Source organism: Chiloscyllium plagiosum, chromosome 3 (genome assembly GCF_004010195.1).
Source record: "Chiloscyllium plagiosum isolate BGI_BamShark_2017 chromosome 3, ASM401019v2, whole genome shotgun sequence".
In the NCBI taxonomy this organism is placed as follows: Eukaryota; Metazoa; Chordata; class Chondrichthyes; order Orectolobiformes; family Hemiscylliidae; genus Chiloscyllium; species Chiloscyllium plagiosum.
In genome coordinates, this window is record NC_057712.1 from 10,999,132 (window position 1) to 11,017,050 (window position 17,919).

General features: G+C 43.1%; 1 protein-coding gene across 2 annotated transcripts in view; it reads right to left on the reverse strand.

Annotated features, from left to right (window-relative positions):
• Positions 1-12,039, reverse strand: part of LOC122540902 (adhesion G-protein coupled receptor F3-like) — an 82,095-nt gene extending 70,056 nt beyond the window's left edge. Inside the window, exon 1 of one of the 2 annotated variants that reach the window (XM_043677193.1) lies at positions 11,905-12,039. Coding sequence is in view for 1 of the 2 variants with exons in the window: in XM_043677186.1 (XP_043533121.1) it covers positions 9,465-9,473 (9 nt within the window). In the remaining variant the exon portion in view is untranslated. Of the gene's footprint in view, positions 1-9,464; positions 9,559-11,904 lie in introns of those variants that run through there. The other variant, XM_043677186.1, reaches the window with a different exon arrangement.
• Positions 12,040-17,919: the final 5,880 nt, after the last annotated feature.

Sequence of the window (17,919 nt, forward strand, 5' to 3'; positions counted from 1 at the left end):
TGGCCATCAACTCCCCATCTACATGTTATTCTAGATACAATAATGTAGTTGAAACTTAACTGCCCTGTGGGCAATTAGGGATCGGCAATAAATGCTGGCCTAGCCAGAGATGCCCTAATTCTGTGAATAAATAAAAAACATTTTCTTCTTAGAATATGGGGCAGGAGATGCTACCTGTGCCCATGCTGAAGGGAATCATACAGGGGCCATCCACACTATAATGCAGCATTGCTGCCATCTTCTCCATACTGAATATTGCCAATGCTCTCCAGGTTATAGTCCAACATATTTATTTGGAAGCATTATCTTTCAAAGCACTGCTCCTTCATCAGGTGGTTCATCACCTGATGAAGGAGTAGCGCTCCGAAAGCTAGTACTTCCAAATAAATCTGTTGGACAATAACCTGGTGTTGTGTGATTTTTAACTTTGTACATCCCAGTCCAACATCAGCTCCTCCAGATCACATCAATGGTCTTAATTGCTCTTGCAGCTTCACCCATCTATATGACTGACAGGTTTTCCACTAGACTTAATTCTCACTTAAACCGAGACAGTAAGTGAGCTATTCATCACACACTATACAACTTCTGTACTGCTTTTAGAGCTTTCATGCTAATGTAACTGATAAAGTCTTGCTTCCGATCGACAATAATCCCCAAAATATAATTACTATTTTGCATAATAATTCCAGTTCGCAACAGGAAAAGATATGGGAGAATTTGAATGTTTTTGAATATTCAACGTATAGTACACAGGAAAACAAAGCAAAATGTTAGTGTGAGGACAATTACCTCCTTTATTCATTCAGGAGAGGTGGGTATTATCGCTAGTTGGTCAGCATGAATTATCCATCCCAAATTGGCTTTGAGATGGTGGTGGTGAGTTGCCTTCCCTGAACTACTGAAGTCCAACTGATGTAGATGCAACCATAATGCTTCTAGGGAGAGAGTTCCAGAATTTTGATCCAATAGCAACGAAGGAACAGTGATATATTTCCTGGACAGGATGGTGAATGGCTTGGAGGGGCACGTGCAGGGAGGGGTGTACCCATGTACCTTTTGCCCTTGTCTTTGCAGATGGTTTTGGTTGCAAAGTGCTGTCAAAGGAAATTTGGTAAATTTCTGCAGCGCACAAAGTAGATAGTACGCACTGCTGTTACTGTGCATCATTAGTGAAGGGAGTGATGTTGAAAATGTTAAATGGAGTTCCAACAAATGGCCTGCTTTCCTAGATATTGTCAAGGTTTTTTGAGTGTTGTTGGAGCTGCACCCATCCAGGCAAATAAGTATTCCATCACCTCCTGACTTGTGCTTTGTAGATGATGGACAATAATTACTCGATGCAAGTATTCTAGCCTCTGATCTTCTATTGTAGCCGGAATATTTATCCACTTTAACTTTAGTTAATAATGACCTCTAGGATGTTAGTGCAGGATTCAGTGATGGTAATGCCATAGAACATGGAGATACATTCATAGTCATAGTGTCATATCGCACTGACCCTTCTGTCCAACCTCCATGCCGAACATAATCCCAAACTAAACTAGCCCCACCTGCCTCCTGCTGGCCCATTTCCCTACAAATCTTTTTGTATTGCCTGGAATTTTTGTGGCAAAAATATTACTTGTCACTTCTCAGCCCAAACCTGGATTTTGTCCAGGTCTTGTTGCATAGGGCATGCATGCTAGACGTGTTATCATGTGAGGAGTTGTGAATTGTGAGTTGTGAGGCATTGAACATTGTTTAATCATCCCCATTTTTGATCTTATGATGGAAGGAGCTAAAGATGAAGCAACTAAAGATGGTTGGGCCTAAAACACCACCCTGAGGAACTCCTACAGAGATATCCTGGAGCTGAAATGATAGATCTCCAACAGCCACAACCATCTTCCTTTGGTCAAAGTATTACTGCAGTCACCAGAAAATTTTCCTCCTAATTACCATCGATCCTAGTTTTGCTATGGTTCCTTGATAAAACACATAGTCAAATGTGGCCATGCTGGCAAGGGCATTCATTCTATCCTCACCTCTGGGGTTTAGCTCTTTTGTCCATGCTTAGACTAAGTCTATAGTGAGGTCAGAAACTGGCTGGCCCTGACAGAACCTACATTCAGCATCAGTGAACAGGTTATGATATTTTCAAGGAGAAAGTGAGGTCTGCAGATGCTGGAGATCAGAGCTGGAAATGTGTTGCTGGAAAAGCACAGCAGGTCAGGCAGCATCCAGGGAACAGGAGAATCGACGTTTCGGGCATGAGCCCTTCTTCAGGATATTTTCAAACCAACCCATTCAGAGATGTTATTTCATACCACTGGAGCAGGTGGGAATTGAGCCCAGGCCTCTTGACCCAAAGGTAGGGACACTACTACTGTACCACCAAAGGTTGTTGCTCAGCAAATGCTGATAGCACTGTAGATGATATTTTCCATCACTTTTTACTTATGATCAAGCAAGGGATGGTGGGATGGCAATTGGCCAGGTTGGATTTTTCCTGTTTTTTGGTGGTTGGGACATACCTGGGCAATTTCCCACATTGTTGGATAGATATCTGTGTTGTAGCTGTACTAGAACAGCTTGGTTAGGGGTGCAGCAAGCTCTGGAGCACAAGTCTTCAGGACTATTATTAGAATGCCATCTGGGCCCATAGTCCTTCCATTATCCAGCTGTTTCTTGATATCACTCAGAGTGAATTGAATTGATTGAAGACTGGCATTTATGATGCTGTGAATCTCTGGAGGAGGCCAAGATATAGTTGTCAAGACTCTTCCTCCAGTGGATTGTTTAATTATCCCCCACCATTCATGACTAGATGTGGCAGGGCTGCAGAGCTTAAATCTGATCTGTTGTTGTGGAATTCCTTATCTGTTTCACTTGCTGCTTGCGCTGTTTGGCAGACTGATGGTCCTCTTCAGCGTCTCCAGTTGACACTGCATTTTTTGATGTGCATGTGGCTGCTCATGGCATGCCCTTCTGTATTCTTCATTGAGCCAGAGTTGATTGCTTGGTTTGATAATGTTAGAGTGGCAAATTCACTGAGCCATGAAGTTACTAATCTAAAGTACACTCTGGCTGCTGCTCTTGATTTACTGCATGGCAAGGATGCGCAGGCTTGAATGGCCAGATCTGTTTGAAATCTATCCCAATTAGTACAGCGATACTGTCATACCATGCCACACAATGGAAGGTACCCTCAATATGAAGACAGGATTACATCTCTTCAACGACTGTGCCAGAGGTCACTCTTCCTGATACTATTATGGGGAAATATAACTGTTACAGATTGAAGCTGAGGTCAATTACGTTTTTGCCTCTCCCTCACCACCTGCTGCAGACCCAGTCAGTAACTCCTCACCTGAATCCACCTATCACCATCCCACCTACATTTCCCTCAGCTCCACCACCACCCTCTATTTATTTCTCAGTTCCCTTCCCTGTCCCCAGTCCCCTGATGAAGGGCTCTGACCCAAAACGTTGACTTTCCTGCTCCTCCGATGCTGCCTCACCTGCTGTGCCTTTCCAGCTCCACGTTTTATCTGACTTCCAGATATCTCCACTCTGGCTTCCAGCATCTGCAGTCCTCACTATCTCCCTGTCTAGTAGTTGGCCTATCTGTGCACCTATTCCTGGCCTATTGCATTTAGCACAATGATAATGTCATAGAATAGGCTGTCCTCAATCTGAAGACGCGACATTCAAAACCTATGTTATCACTCTCCAATGCAATCACATGCTTCTTGTTAAGTGGTAACCAGAATAATATGCTGACCTCCAGCTACAGACTATCCAGTGCTTTATAATTTCCCTCAGCTCCACCACCACCCTCTATTTATTTCTCAGTTCCCTTCCCTGTCCCCAGTCCCCTGATGAAGGGCTCTGACCCAAAACATTGACTTTCCTGCTCCTCCGATGCTGCCTCACCTGCTGTGCCTTTCCAGCTCCACTTTTTAATCTGACTTCCAGATATCTCCACTCTGGCTTCCAGCATCTGCAGTCCTCACTATCTCCCAGTCTAGTAGTTGGCCTATCTGTGCACCTATTCCTGGCCTATTGCATTTAGCACAATGATAATGTCATAGAATAGGCTGTCCTCAATCTGAAGACGCGACATTCAAAACCTATGTTATCACTCTCCAATGCAATCACATGCTTCTTGTTAAGTGGTAACCAGAATAATATGCTGACCTCCAGCTACAGACTATCCAGTGCTTTATAAAATTCTAGGATAACTTCCCTGCTTGTACAGGTTAAGCCATAATTGATATAAGACATCATAAATCGACATTTGATAGTACTGATTTTGAGTATTGCTGAAAAAGGACCATTTTATGGAAATTGTCCATCTTATACACACCAGGAAAATACCAAAGTAAATGGAAAACGACATTTATAGTGAATGAGAGGAAATACAAAATGGTTGGCAAGTGAAATTTGATTGGTAGAGGAATTGCAACAGAGAAAATGTAACAGGTAATGATGAGTGACAGTTAAGTACCAAGCTTTGTATAAACCAGGTAAATTAACTGATTGGTAAAGACATTGCCCTGAGAATTTAAACAGAGAAAGGCTGTTTTCATAAGTTGAAAGAACGTTTGCACATTAACTTTCTGTCTGCAAACCTAACTTCACAATTTAATATCTGTTGTGGTATTCCCCTACAGATCCCTGCACAATCCACAGTCACTTGGCTGCATGGATTCAGAATTGGCTTGCCCATCGAAGGTAGAAGATGGGTGTGGAAAGTTGTTTTTCAGGCTGGAGATCCGTGACTAATGGTGTTCCGCAGGGATCTTACTAGGACCGCTGCTGTTTGCGATATGTATAAATGACTTGAATGAAAATGTAGATGGGCAGGTTAGTAATTTTGCAGATGATACAAAGATTGGTGGATTTGTGGGTAGTGTAGAAGGTTGTCAAAGGATACAGCAGGTTATAGATCAATTGCAGATGTGGGTGGAGAAATGGCATATGAAGTTTGATCTAGGTAAGTGTGAGGTGTTGCATTTTGGGAGATCAAATGTTAAGGAAAAACATACAGTTAGTGGCAGGACCCTGAACAACATTGATGAGGTTCAAGTCCATAGCTCTCTGAACATGGCCACACATAAAGAAGGCATATGGCATATTTGCCTGTATTGATTGGGAATTGAGTGCAAGAGTCAGGATGTCATGTTGCAGCTTTATAAAACTTTGGTTAGGCTACACTTAGAGTATTGCATTCAATTCTGGTCACATATTACAGGAAGGATGGTTTTGGAGAGGATGCAGAAGAGATTTACCCAGATACTGCCTGGATTAGAGGGTAGCAGCTAGAAGGAGAAACTTGAAAAACTCAGGTTGCTTTCTCTGGCGTGGCAAAGGCTGAGGGGAGACTTGATTGAAGAGCATAAACTTATAAGATGTATAGACAGGCTTGATGGTCAGAAATTTTCTTGCAAAGTTGAAATGTTTAAAACTAGGGGGTATGCATTTAACATGAGAGGGGGAAAGTTTGAAGGAGATGTGAGGGGCAAGTATTTTTACACAGAATGATAGGAGTCTGGAACACACTGCAAGGGGTAATAGTGGAGGCAGATACAATAGGGCTGTTTTGGATAAGCACATGAATGTGCAAGGAGGGATATGGACCAAAGGCAGGCAGAAAAGATTAGTGTTCTTTGGCATCATGTTTGCCACAACATCACGGGCTGAAGGACCCATGCCTGTGCTGTACTGTTCTATGTTAAAAAAATTTTTTCAGCAACCTTGGACAGAGGGCATGAATGGTTTCTTCACTGTGCAAGCTTGATGCTGAAATACAGCACATCAAAGCCATCCTGCAGGGTAATGACTATCAGACGTTTTCTCCTTGTGTATCACACACTCCTGTACAAACCTAAAACTATCATATTTGATCCTGAAAATTGCCCAGAGTAATCTGCCTCAGATTATCCTGGAAGGATAAAGTCGCTCAAGAGTTTGAGTAACAGGTAAGGCTAGCTGATTCATGTTCCTGCTATGGTGTTTACTGCTAACAGGATGCTTCTGTCAAGCCAAAGAAACATATGTATGTGCAATGCCCATTTAAATGCCCTTAACATTGGCGAGCCTATTACATTTGCAGGCAGGCCGTTCCACGCCCCTACTATTCTCTGAGTGAAGAAACTGCCCCAATATCTGTCCTAAATCTATCACCCATCAATTTAAAGCTATGACCCCTCGTAGTAGGTTTCACCATCCGAGGAAAAGGCTCTCATTGACCACCCTAACTAACTCACTGATTATCTTATACATCTCGATTAAGTCACCTCTCTCCAATGAAAACAGCCTCAGTTCCCTCAGCCTTTCCTCGTAAGATCTTCCTTCCATACCAGGCAACATCCTAATAAATCTCCTCTAAACCCTTTCCAAAGCTTCCACATCCTTCCTATAATGCGGTGACCAGAACTGTACGCAATACTCCAGGTGCGGCCTACCAGTGTCTTGTACAGCTGAAGCATGACCTTGTGGCTCCGAAACTCAATCCCTCTATCAATAAATGCGAACACACCATATGTCTTCTTAACAACCTTATCAACCTGGATGGCAACTTCCAGGGATTTATGCACCTGGACACCAAGATCTCTCTATTCATCGGCACTACCAAGAATTATATAATTAGCCCAATACTCTGCATTCCTGTTACTTCTTCCAAAGTGAACTATCTCACATTTTTCTTCATTAAATTCCATTTGCCACTTCTCAGCCCAACTCTGCATCTTATCTATGTCTCCCTGTAACCCACAACATCCTTTGGCACTATCGACAACTCTGCCTACCTTAGTGTCATCCACAAATTTACTAACCCATCCTTCTACACTCACATTCAGATCATTTATAAAAATGACAAACAGCAGTGGCACCAAAACAGATCCTTGCAGCACACCACTGGTAACTAAGCTCCAGGATGAAAATTTCCCATCAACCACTACCCCCTGTCTTCTTCCAGCTAACCAATTAATGATCCAAACCATTAAATCACCTTCAATCCCAAAACTCTGTATTTTGTGCACTAGCCTACTGTGTGGAAACTTATCAAATGCCTTACTGAAGTCGATATACACCACATCAACTGCTTTACCTTCATCCACCTGTTTTGTCACCTTCTCAAAGTACTCAATAAGGTTAGTGAGGCACGACATACCCTTCACAAAACCGTGTTGACTATCCCTAATTAAATTATTCCTTTCCAGATTATTATAAATCCTACCTCTTATAACCTTTTCCAACACTTTGCATACAACCAAAATAAGGCTCATTAGCCTGTAATTACCAGGGTTGTCCTGACTCCCATTCTTAAACAAGGGAACATTTGCAATCTTCCAGTCTTCTGGCACTATTTCTGTCAACAATGATGACATAAAGATCAAAGCCCAATGAATACTTTGATTAAAAGTATTCATTAACCGCTTCCCCTATGCCCTCAGATTCCACACACAACTTTACACTACTATCTTTGATTGGCTCTAATCTTACTCTAGTCATTCTTTTATTCCTGATATACCTATAGATGGCCTTAGGGTTTTTCTTGATCCTATCTACCGACAAGTTCTCATGTCCTCTCCTGGCTATTCTTAGCCCTCTCTTTAAATCTTTCCTGGCTAACTTGTAACTCTCAAACCCCCTAACTGAGCCTTCATACCTCATCCTCACATAAGCCTTCTTCTTTCTCTTGACAAGAGCTTCAACTTCTTTAGTAAACCATGGCTCCCTCTCTCGACAACTACCTCCCTGCCTGATAGGTATATACTAATCAAGGGCCCACAGTGGCTGTTCCTTAAATAAGCTCCACATTTCAAATGTGTCCATCCCCTGCAGCTTCCTTCCCCATCCTATGCATCCTAAATCTTGCCTAATCACATCATAATTCCCTTTCCCCCGTTATACTTCTTTCCCTGCAGTATAGACCTATCCCTGCCCATTGTTATTGTAAACATAACTGAATTGTGGTCACTATGGCCAAAGTGCGCACTAACCTCCAAACCTAATACCTGGCTGGATTCATTAGCCAGTACCAAATCCAATATGGCCTCGCTCCTTGTTGGCCTGTCTACATACTGTGCTAGAAAACCCTCCTGCAAACATTGAACAAAAACTGATCCATCTAAACTACTTGAACTATAATATTCCCAGTATGTATTAGGGAAGTTAAAGTCCCCCATAACAATTACCCTATTACACTTGCTCCATCTTTGCTGTACATGCCTGGTACAATTCGGAGGTCTATAGAAAATCCTGTTTGTAGAGGTCCCACCTTCCCCAGAAAGAACTCTAATTATCCAAGAATCCAAAATCCGCCCTCCTGCGCCATTCTTGTGGCCACATGTTCAGCTCTGCTCTCTCCCTGTTCCTTGCGTCACTAGCACTTAGCACTGACAACAAACCAGAGGTAACAACTCTGTCTGCTCTAGCTCTAAGCTTCCACCCTAGCTCCCTGAATTTCTGCCTCGAATCCCCACCTTTCTTCCTACCTATATGCTATATATTCCAAACGCTGCTGGATCATATCAAACAGCATGTTCCTTCATGTCCAACGTTAGATCTGATCATGATTGGATACATTTGCTTAATAATCCGGTGCAAAAAAGGGTGGCGACAACCAATTTAGGATTGTCAGTCAGGGCAGTGCACCTGTGTGTAATGCAAGCTTCATATGTTAATATACAGATCCTGTTTAGTGCATGTATACATGGACACTGCATATAACTGTTTTAACTCCACAAAGTGGCTCCACAAATATCCCTTTCATTAATTATGGAAGACACCAGCAGATCAGTGCAAAAGAAAAGGCTAAAGTTTCATGTCAATTGTCAACTGGAAGTACTGAGTGTATGATCCATCCATCCATCCATGGAGTGTATGACCTCCTCTGGTGGTCCCCATCATCACAGATACCAGTCTTCAGCCAATTCAATTCACTCCATGTAATGTCAAGAAATGTTGGAGACACTGGATACTGTGAAGGCTAAGGGCCCCGACGACATCTCGACAATAGTACTGAAGGCTTGTGCTCAAGAAGTAGTCACTCTCCTAACCAAGCTGTTCCAGTACAGCGATAACACTGGCATCTACTCAACAATGTGGAAAATTGGCCAAGTGTGTCCTGTACATAAAAAGCAGGACAAATCCAACCTGGCCAATAATTGCTCCATTGGCCTATACTTAATCATTAGTAAAGTGATGGAAGGTGTCATCAACAGTGGTATCAAGCTGCACCTGCTCAGCAATAACCTGCTCAGTGATGCCCAGTTTGAGTTCCACCAGGGCCACTCAGCTCCTGACCTCATTACAACCTTGGTTCAAACATGGACAAATAAGCTGAATTCCAGAGCTGACATGAAAGTTTCAGTCCTTTATATTAAGGCTGCATTTGTCTGAGTGTGATATCTAGAAGCCCTGGCAAACCTGAAATCTATAGGAATCCAAGACAAACTCTCCGTTGGTTATACCTGATACATGGGAAAATGGTTGCCATTGTTGGAGGTCAGTCATCTCAGCTCCAGGGCATCTCTGCAGGAATTCCTCAAAGCAGTGTCCTTGGCCCAACCATCTTCAGCTGCTTCACCAATGATCTGCCCTGCATCATAAGGTCAGAAATGGGAAAGTTCGCTGATGATTGAACAATGTTCAGCACTGGTCGTGACTCCTCAGTCTCTGACGCAGTATCCATATTCAAGTGGCAAGTAACATTTGTGCCACACAAATGCCAGGCTACGACCATCATCAATAAGACACAATCTAACCAATGACCCTCAACATTCAATGGTGTTACCATCACTGAATTTGCCCACTGTCAACATCCTGGAGCTTATCATTGACCAAAAACTCAATTGGACTCACCACATGGACACAGTGGGTACAAGAGCAGGTCAGAGGTGAGAAATACTGCAGTGGTAACACACCTCCTGATTCCCCAAAGCCTACCATCTACAAAGCACAAGGCAGGAGTGTGATGGAATACTCTCCACGTGCCTGGATGAGTGCAGCTCTAACAATACTCAAGAAGCCTGACACCATCCAGGACAAAGCAGCCCACTTGATAGGCACTAAATCCGCAAGCATCCACTCCTTCAACCACCGATACTCAGTAGCAGTAGTGTATATTATCTTGAAGATGCAATGCAGAAATTCACCAAAGATCCATAGAAGCACTTTCCAAAACCCATGACCATTTCATTCTAGAAGGACAAGGGCAGCAGCTATATGGGAACATCACCACCTTCAAGTTCCCCTCCAAGCCACTCACCAGCCTACTTGGAAATATAATTTACAACAATTCATTCACTGTTGTTGAATCAAAATCCTGGAATTCCCTCCCTTATGGCAATGTAAGTCAACCCACAGCAGGTGGACTGCACCAGTTCAAGAAGGCAGCTCACCACCACCTTCTCACGGGCAGCTAGGGACAGGTAATGAATGCTGGCCCAGCCAGTAAAGCCCACATCCCACAAATGAATACATTTTTAAAAAACTCAACAAATTGGATGACAGCCATTCTCTGGTTCAATTCGCAGAGCAGTTCCTTGACCCAAACTGGTTAATCAGCCTAATTTAAAACTTAAACAAAGCTGGTAGTTAGCTGTCAGTTGGCATTAATTCATACATTAACCATGGCAATATCTCTAATAATCAGAGCTCACTTTTCAACAATTGCCGTTGTCATTTCACACCATTATAAAGATTGTATTCCATTTATTTTGGTTTTGCAAATTGTCTTGACTAATGCAAGAGGAAAGGTTTTAACAAAGTATATCTCTTTTCAGAAAAGGAATATATTGCATGTGCCTTTTTGACCATTGGTCCAGTTACCCCTCTACTTTTAGTGATCTATGGAAAAGCACTTCAGCTTCCCCGTGTACTTCTCAGAATTCTGCCATTTATTTCCTTGTTTGTCATTCTTAAACAAATGTCCTCACACTTCCCTGGATTGTATTATGTTTACCATTCTCTTCCTACCACACCAGACATTTCTTACCTTCCCACATTCTCCCTCACTAACAACTGTATGCAAATTTTCATATAATTTGCAATGCTTTTCATAATATTATAAAGTCATGGAGTCATATAGAATGGAAACACACCCTTCGGTCCAACCAGTCAATGCTGAACATAATCGCAAGCTAAACTAGTCTGACCTATCTGCTCCTGGCCTATAAGCCTCCTCACTTTAACTCTAAACCATGCATATAAACCAGGAACTGCAAAGGAACACGTCACTGAGCCTGAATTTCCCCAGTAAGAACAGCGTTACAATCATTACACTTGCCATCCTTTGTTTTCTGATGTTGAGCCAATTTGGATCCAATTTGCCGCTTTCCCTTGGAGTCCATGCAATTTAATTTATTTGACCAGTTTGTCATATAGGACTTGATCAAATGCTTTGCTAAAATTTATGCAGACTGCACCAAAGCTCTTATTCAGGACCTCACTGACTCCACGCACACTCTCCTTTGTCCTTAAATGGATCCACCCTTTCCTGAGCTACCCTCCTGCCATTAATATATGTGTAAACTGCCTTGGGATTCTCATTAATTCTACATGCCAAGGACATTCCAAGCAACCTCAAAAACTCCAATAACTCAGATGCTGGCTGAGAAGATCCATTTAAAAACAGAAGTTACCGCCATTTAAAGGTGTCAATGCACGGCACAGTATGCTCAATGACAGACAGCTACTTAAGGGAACTCAGAGAAACTCAATCTGAAACTTCTGAAGAACATACCTAAGGATTTATAAATGTACAATAGCGAAACAATTAAACTTTTTTCTGAAACTGTACAAACTGTAAATAAGATAACCATCTTGCTGTTTTGCATTAATTTCTGACAAATATTACCCTGATGGAATTGTATAATCATATTCTTAAAGAGGCTAATGGTTTATACTCACATTTGTCACGAAAGCTTCAGATATTTCTGATGGTTCGGTGCTTAGTTAAAACAGGTAAAGAAATTGTGATTCTCACTGGATTTACTCAATGGATGCAGTTTTGATCAACTTCTCTACAGCAGTTACATTTGATGGACTGACTATATAGCTTTATATAGCTCTTCATCCTCATATTCCCTTATAAATCGACTCAATATACGGAAGAATTGCAATATTTGCATATTGAAACTAAACTCAGCGGTCTATTGCACAGGAAATGCCTTTAGTTCATCATTACTAACCACCATTCCCACAAGCAAATTTATCCTGTAAATTCAAAAAGGCAAAAAGATATTTGGAATCTTCAGGCTCTGAGTAATGTGGGCTATGGTGAAAAATCTGAGTGCATCACATGAGAATTCCAGTGGGTTTTCTCTCAATGCCAGGAGAAACCAGTCACATTTTCCAACTAAGTTCCAGATGTCTTGCTACAGAGCAGAAAGCTATCAAATAATGGGCATTTTATTCATTATCACCCCTATTCTTATTTCATCTCAACTCATTAGTGTGCTGGTTCTCATTCTGGCCCTTGCTGGATAGAAACGAGAAACTGAGACTTCCTGACAAGAAAGTCTGAGTCAGTACCTGATGATAACTCCAGCTTGCAACCTGCTCCAACTTGGTCACCTACATCCACAGACCTTGGCGTCCTACACAGATCAGCTTCACACCATCATGGCACACCATGATCCACATGTAGTATGTTTCATTTGTAAATATTGGTTTAACTTCTGTGTATTCATTTTTATTTGTTGAGACTAACTTGCAGAATTAAATGTGTTGACTCACCTTATCATTAGCACACATTCATGGTCAATGGGGAATGAAGGACATATATTTACTGAGGAAGAGGTGAAGTACTTTTGCAGTCATTCTTTGTGAACGTTCATGTTGGTCTTCACACTGTAGAACATGGTTTAAGTTGTAGACTCCAATTCCTCTCTTCCATTATAGAGGAGATTATAATATCACTGTCTTTGGGTGAATTGAAATGCTGTACACTCGTTCAAAGCCTTGCAGGGACTCTGCTAGTTAATGCGCTGAGGTGAATAATCTCAACAGGACCCTTTAGGAAGCTGATCAATCTTAATGTTTTCCAAAATTTCTAGCACATCAACTTCATCAATCTTGATCTGGTCAAGACTGTATCCCAGCTCCTCAAAGTTTTCATTTACAACAAGCTCCCTTTCCTTGGTGAAAACTGAAGCAAAAAACTCATTTAGGGCTTCCCCTATCTGCTCAGACTCCACGCACAAGTTCCCTACGCTATCCCTGATTGGCCCCATCTTCTCCCTGATCATTCTCTTACCACATGTCTGCTGTGCCCTTTCTGTGGAACAATTGCTCCCAGTCTATACTTCCCAACTCCTGTCCGATAGTGTCATAATTTCCATTTCCCCAATTAAATATCTTCCCTCGGTAACTGCTCCTTTCACTTTCCAAGGCTATGCTAAACGTGAGGCAGTTGTGATCACTTTCACCAAAGTACTCTCCCACCGCGAGATCTGACACCTGTCCTGGCTCATTACCAAGCACCAAATCCAAAATGGCCTCTCCCCTTGTTGACCTGTCTACGTACTGAGCAAGGAAACCCTCCTGAACACACCTGATAAAAACGGCTCCATCCAAACCACCTGCACTTCGGAGGTTCCAGTCGATATTGGGAAAGTTGAAATCACCCATAACAACCACCCTGCTACTTTTGCATTTTTCCAGAATCTGCCCACCTATGAGTTCTTCATTCTCTCTACTGCTATGAGGTGGTCTGTAGAAAACCCCCAATGGGATGGCTGTTCCCTCGCTGTTCCTAACTTCCACCCATACTGACTCAGTAGACAAACCTTCCTCAACAACCTTCGTTTCTGTAGCTGTGATGCGCTCTCTGATTAGCAATGCTACACCCCCTCCTCCGTTTCCACCCTCCCTGTTCTTTTTAAACGTTCTAAACCCTGGAACATCAAGCAACCATTCCTGCCCCTGTGAAACCCACGTTTCCATTATGGCCACAACATCGTAGTCCCAAGTACTGATCCATTCTCTAAGTTCGTCATTCTTATTCCGGACACTCCTTGTATTACAGCAGACACACTTCAACTGATCTCTATGTTTCATCGCATGAGAAACCTTCCTGATAGATGCAATATATCCTGCCACTGTCCTGTCTGCAACTGACCCCCTCTCAGACATGTGGCTCTGATTCCCATCCCCCTGCCAAATTAGTTTAAACCCTCCCAAATTGCACAAGCAAATCTCCCACCCAGGACATTTGTACCTTCCAGTTCAGGTGCAACCCGGCCTTCATGTACAGGTCCCACCTTCCCCAGAAGGTATCCCAATGGTCTAGGTATCTGAAGCCCTCCCTCCTGCACCAGCCTCGCAGTCACGTGTTAAGCTGTATTCGCTGACTGTCCCTCATCTCACTATCTTGTGGCATGGGTACCAAATCTGAGATCACTACTTTACTCATCCTGCTCTTCAGCTTCCATCCTAACTCTCTGTAGTCACTTTCAGATCCTCAATCCCTTTCCTGGCTATATCATTGGTGCCAATATGTACCACAATTTCTGGCTGCTCACCCTCCCCCTTCAGAATCTTGTAAACCCGATCGGCTACATCCCGGACCCTGGCACCAGGGAGGCAACATACCTTCCGGGAGTCCTGTTCCTCACCACAAAATCTCCTGTCAATCAGTCTAAATATTGAGTCCCCTACCACTAGTGCTTTTCTATCCAACCCCCCCACCTTCCCTTCTGAGCCACGGTGCCAGGCTCAGTGCCAGAGACCTGACAATTATGGCTTTCCCCTGGTAGACCGTCCCCACCAGCAGTATCCAAAACAGTATACTTATTGCTGAGGGGAATGGCCACAGGGGACTCCTGCTCTGACTGTCGGTTCCCTTTCCTCCCCCTGATTGTAACCCAGCTGTCCTTATCCTGTGTCTGGGGACTGACCACCTCCCTGTACATCCTCTCAATTTCCCCCTCAGCCTCCCGAATGATCCATAGTTCATCCAGCTCCAGCTCCAGTTCCCTAACTTGGTTTTCAATGAGCTGGAGTTGGGTGCACTTCCCACAGATGTAGTCGGCAGAGATATGTGAAGTGTCTCTCACCTGCCACATTCTGCAGGAGGAACATTCAACTGCCCTAACATCCATATCTTGCTACTCTGAAAGCCCACACAGAACTAAACAAAGGAATAGAAGAAAGAAAACCTGAAAAAACTTACCTTGTTCACAGACTCTTAGTAAGGTTAGAGGAGGTGGGTGGGAGGGAGGCCCTACAGTGTAGCATCTCGGGTTTAGATCTCACCCACTTCAAAACTTCCCAGAAGCCCTTCACTCCTCCCTCGCACCTCTCTGCAAATGGAGGAGCTGCCTGATGAAGAAGCAGCACTCCGAAAGCTAGTGCTTCCAAATAAATCTGTTGGACGATAACATGGTGTTGTGTGAGTTTTAACTTTGTCCACCCGAGTCCAGCAGCAGCACCTCCACATCATTGCAGAAGCCTGGCACTTGTGATGGTGATGACAATCAGAGCAAACTGAGATGGATCATCACCTCTGTCTGAAGATTGTTGCAAATTGCTGCAGATTGATTTTTGGACTGATGTGCTGGTTTTCCCTATCATTAATTGATGTGGCTATTTGTGGAGACTCTTACTCCAGTGACTTGTTTTAATTGTGGATCACCATTGACAGGATGTGACAGGACTGCAGAGTTTTGAGAAGATTTGTAGCTCAGGTTGAGGTTCTGGATGTATGTTTGCTCAGTGAGCTGGAAGATCCATTTCCAGATGTTTCATTACCATACTAGGTAACAGCTTCTGTGGGCCTTCGGGCAAAGCACTGCTGATTATTCCTGCTTTCTATTTATATGTTTGGGTTTCTTTGGGTTGGTGATGTCATTTCCTGTGGTGATGTCATTTCCTGTTCTTTTTCTCACGGGGTGGTAGATGGGGGTCTAACTCGATGTGTTTGTTGATAAAGTTCCAGTTGGAATGCCATGCTTCTAGGACTTTTCATGCATGTCTCTGTTTGGCTTGTCCTAGGATGGATATGTTGTCCTAGTCGAAGTGGTGTCTTTCCTTTTCTGTATGTAAGGATACTGGTGAGAGAGGGTCATGTTGTTTGACCCAAGAAATCAAAACATACAAATAGAAAGCAGAAATCATCAGCAGTGCTTCACTTGGAGGCCCACTGAAGATGTTACCTAGTAGGGTGACCAAATGTCTGGAAATGAACCTTCCAGCCCAGTGAGCAAACCTGCATCCAGAACTGCAGAGCTTAGAGCTGATCTGTTGGTTGTGGACTCGCTTCGCTGATTATGCAGCTTCATCAGGTTGACACCTCATTTTTTGGGTCTTCCTGGTGCTGCTGGCATGTCCTTTTCATTGACGCAGATTGGTCTCCTGTCACGGTGATAATGGTAGAGTCAGGGTTGGGTTGGTCGCTAGGTATCAGAAACAAAAACAGAACTTGCTGGTGAAGCTCAGCAGGTCTGGAGCATCTGTAAGAAGAAAGCAGAGTTCACACTTTGAGTGAACAACTCTGATGAATAGTCAACTAGGAGAAAGTGAGGACTGCAGATGCTGGAGATCAGAGCTGAAAAATGTGTTGCTGGAAAAGCAGGTCAGGCAGCATCCAAGGAGCAGGAGAATTGACGTTTCGGGCATAAGAAGAACTTATGCCCGAAGCGTTGATTCTCCTGCTCCTTGGATGCTACCTGACCTGCTGTGTTTTCCAGCAACACATTTTTCAGCTCTGATGAAGAGTCATCAGACTCAAAATATTAACTCTACTTACTTCCTACATATGCTGCCAGACCTGCTGAGTGCTAGCAAGTTCTGTTTTTGTTTCTGACCTCCAGAATCCACAGCTCTTTGCCTTATTTATCATAACATTTCTAATTGCGTTAAGAGTACAATTCAACTGCTTCGGATGGATCACTGCACCTCATGCATGCCTAGCCTTGAATTGCTAGATCCAGTCAAATTCCATCTGAATTAACATGGTGATACAGCTATCCCACAAATGGAGAGTATTCTCCAAGTGAAGACAAGATTTCACCTCCACACAGACTGTGCGATGGTCACTATTACTGATACTGTCAAGGACAGTTGCATCTGTCTAGCAGCTATGTATTTTAAGACCCAAGCAGCTTAGTTAAAGAGATGCTGCTGAGCCACTTTTGGTGAAGAACATTGAAGTCTACATATTTCCTTTCCATATTTAACCCAAGCAATGAGACTTCATGGTGTCTTGAGTCAATGTTGAGTACTTCCATAGTAACTCCTTCCTAGCTGTTTTATCATCTGTCCTGGGACTGTCCTGCTGGTGGGACAGGGCATACCTAGGGATGGTGACGGGGCAATCTGGAACATTGTCTGTAAGTTGTGATTTCCTACACTATGACTATGTCAGGCTGCTGTTTGAGTAGTCTGTCGGAAAATTCTCCCAATTTTGGCACTACTCCTCGCTGTTGGTAAGTAGCACTTTGCAAGTTTGCTATTGTTATTTTCAATGTGTTAGTCAATGCTAGGTGGCCCATGAGTAAAGGAGGATCCCTGTGATGCAGCTGGGTTGAATCGATAAAGCGGGTGTCTGTCCCTGTGCTCAGAGTGTCCTTGCAGCAACATTGCATTGGAAGGTGAGGCTGTGCTCCAATGTACAGCAATGACCTAGAAGGTGTGATGAGGCTGGTGCATGTCAGAGGCCAATATTTACCCTTTGAGTGGGACAATGAGAAACTACATATCAATGAAGTGATATTAACAGATAAAGAGATGTTAATACATGCAAATAGTAGAGGAATTAGCACTAGCAAGAATTCTGTCTCACCATTCAACACTTGGTTAGTAATAGGGGCATTTTTCTCTCAATTTTGAGGAAGACCTCACTGACAACGTCATGCAATTTACCCTATTTTCTCGCTAAAACCCAGGTCATTGAGGAAGTGGAGATACTGGTTTTGGACTGGG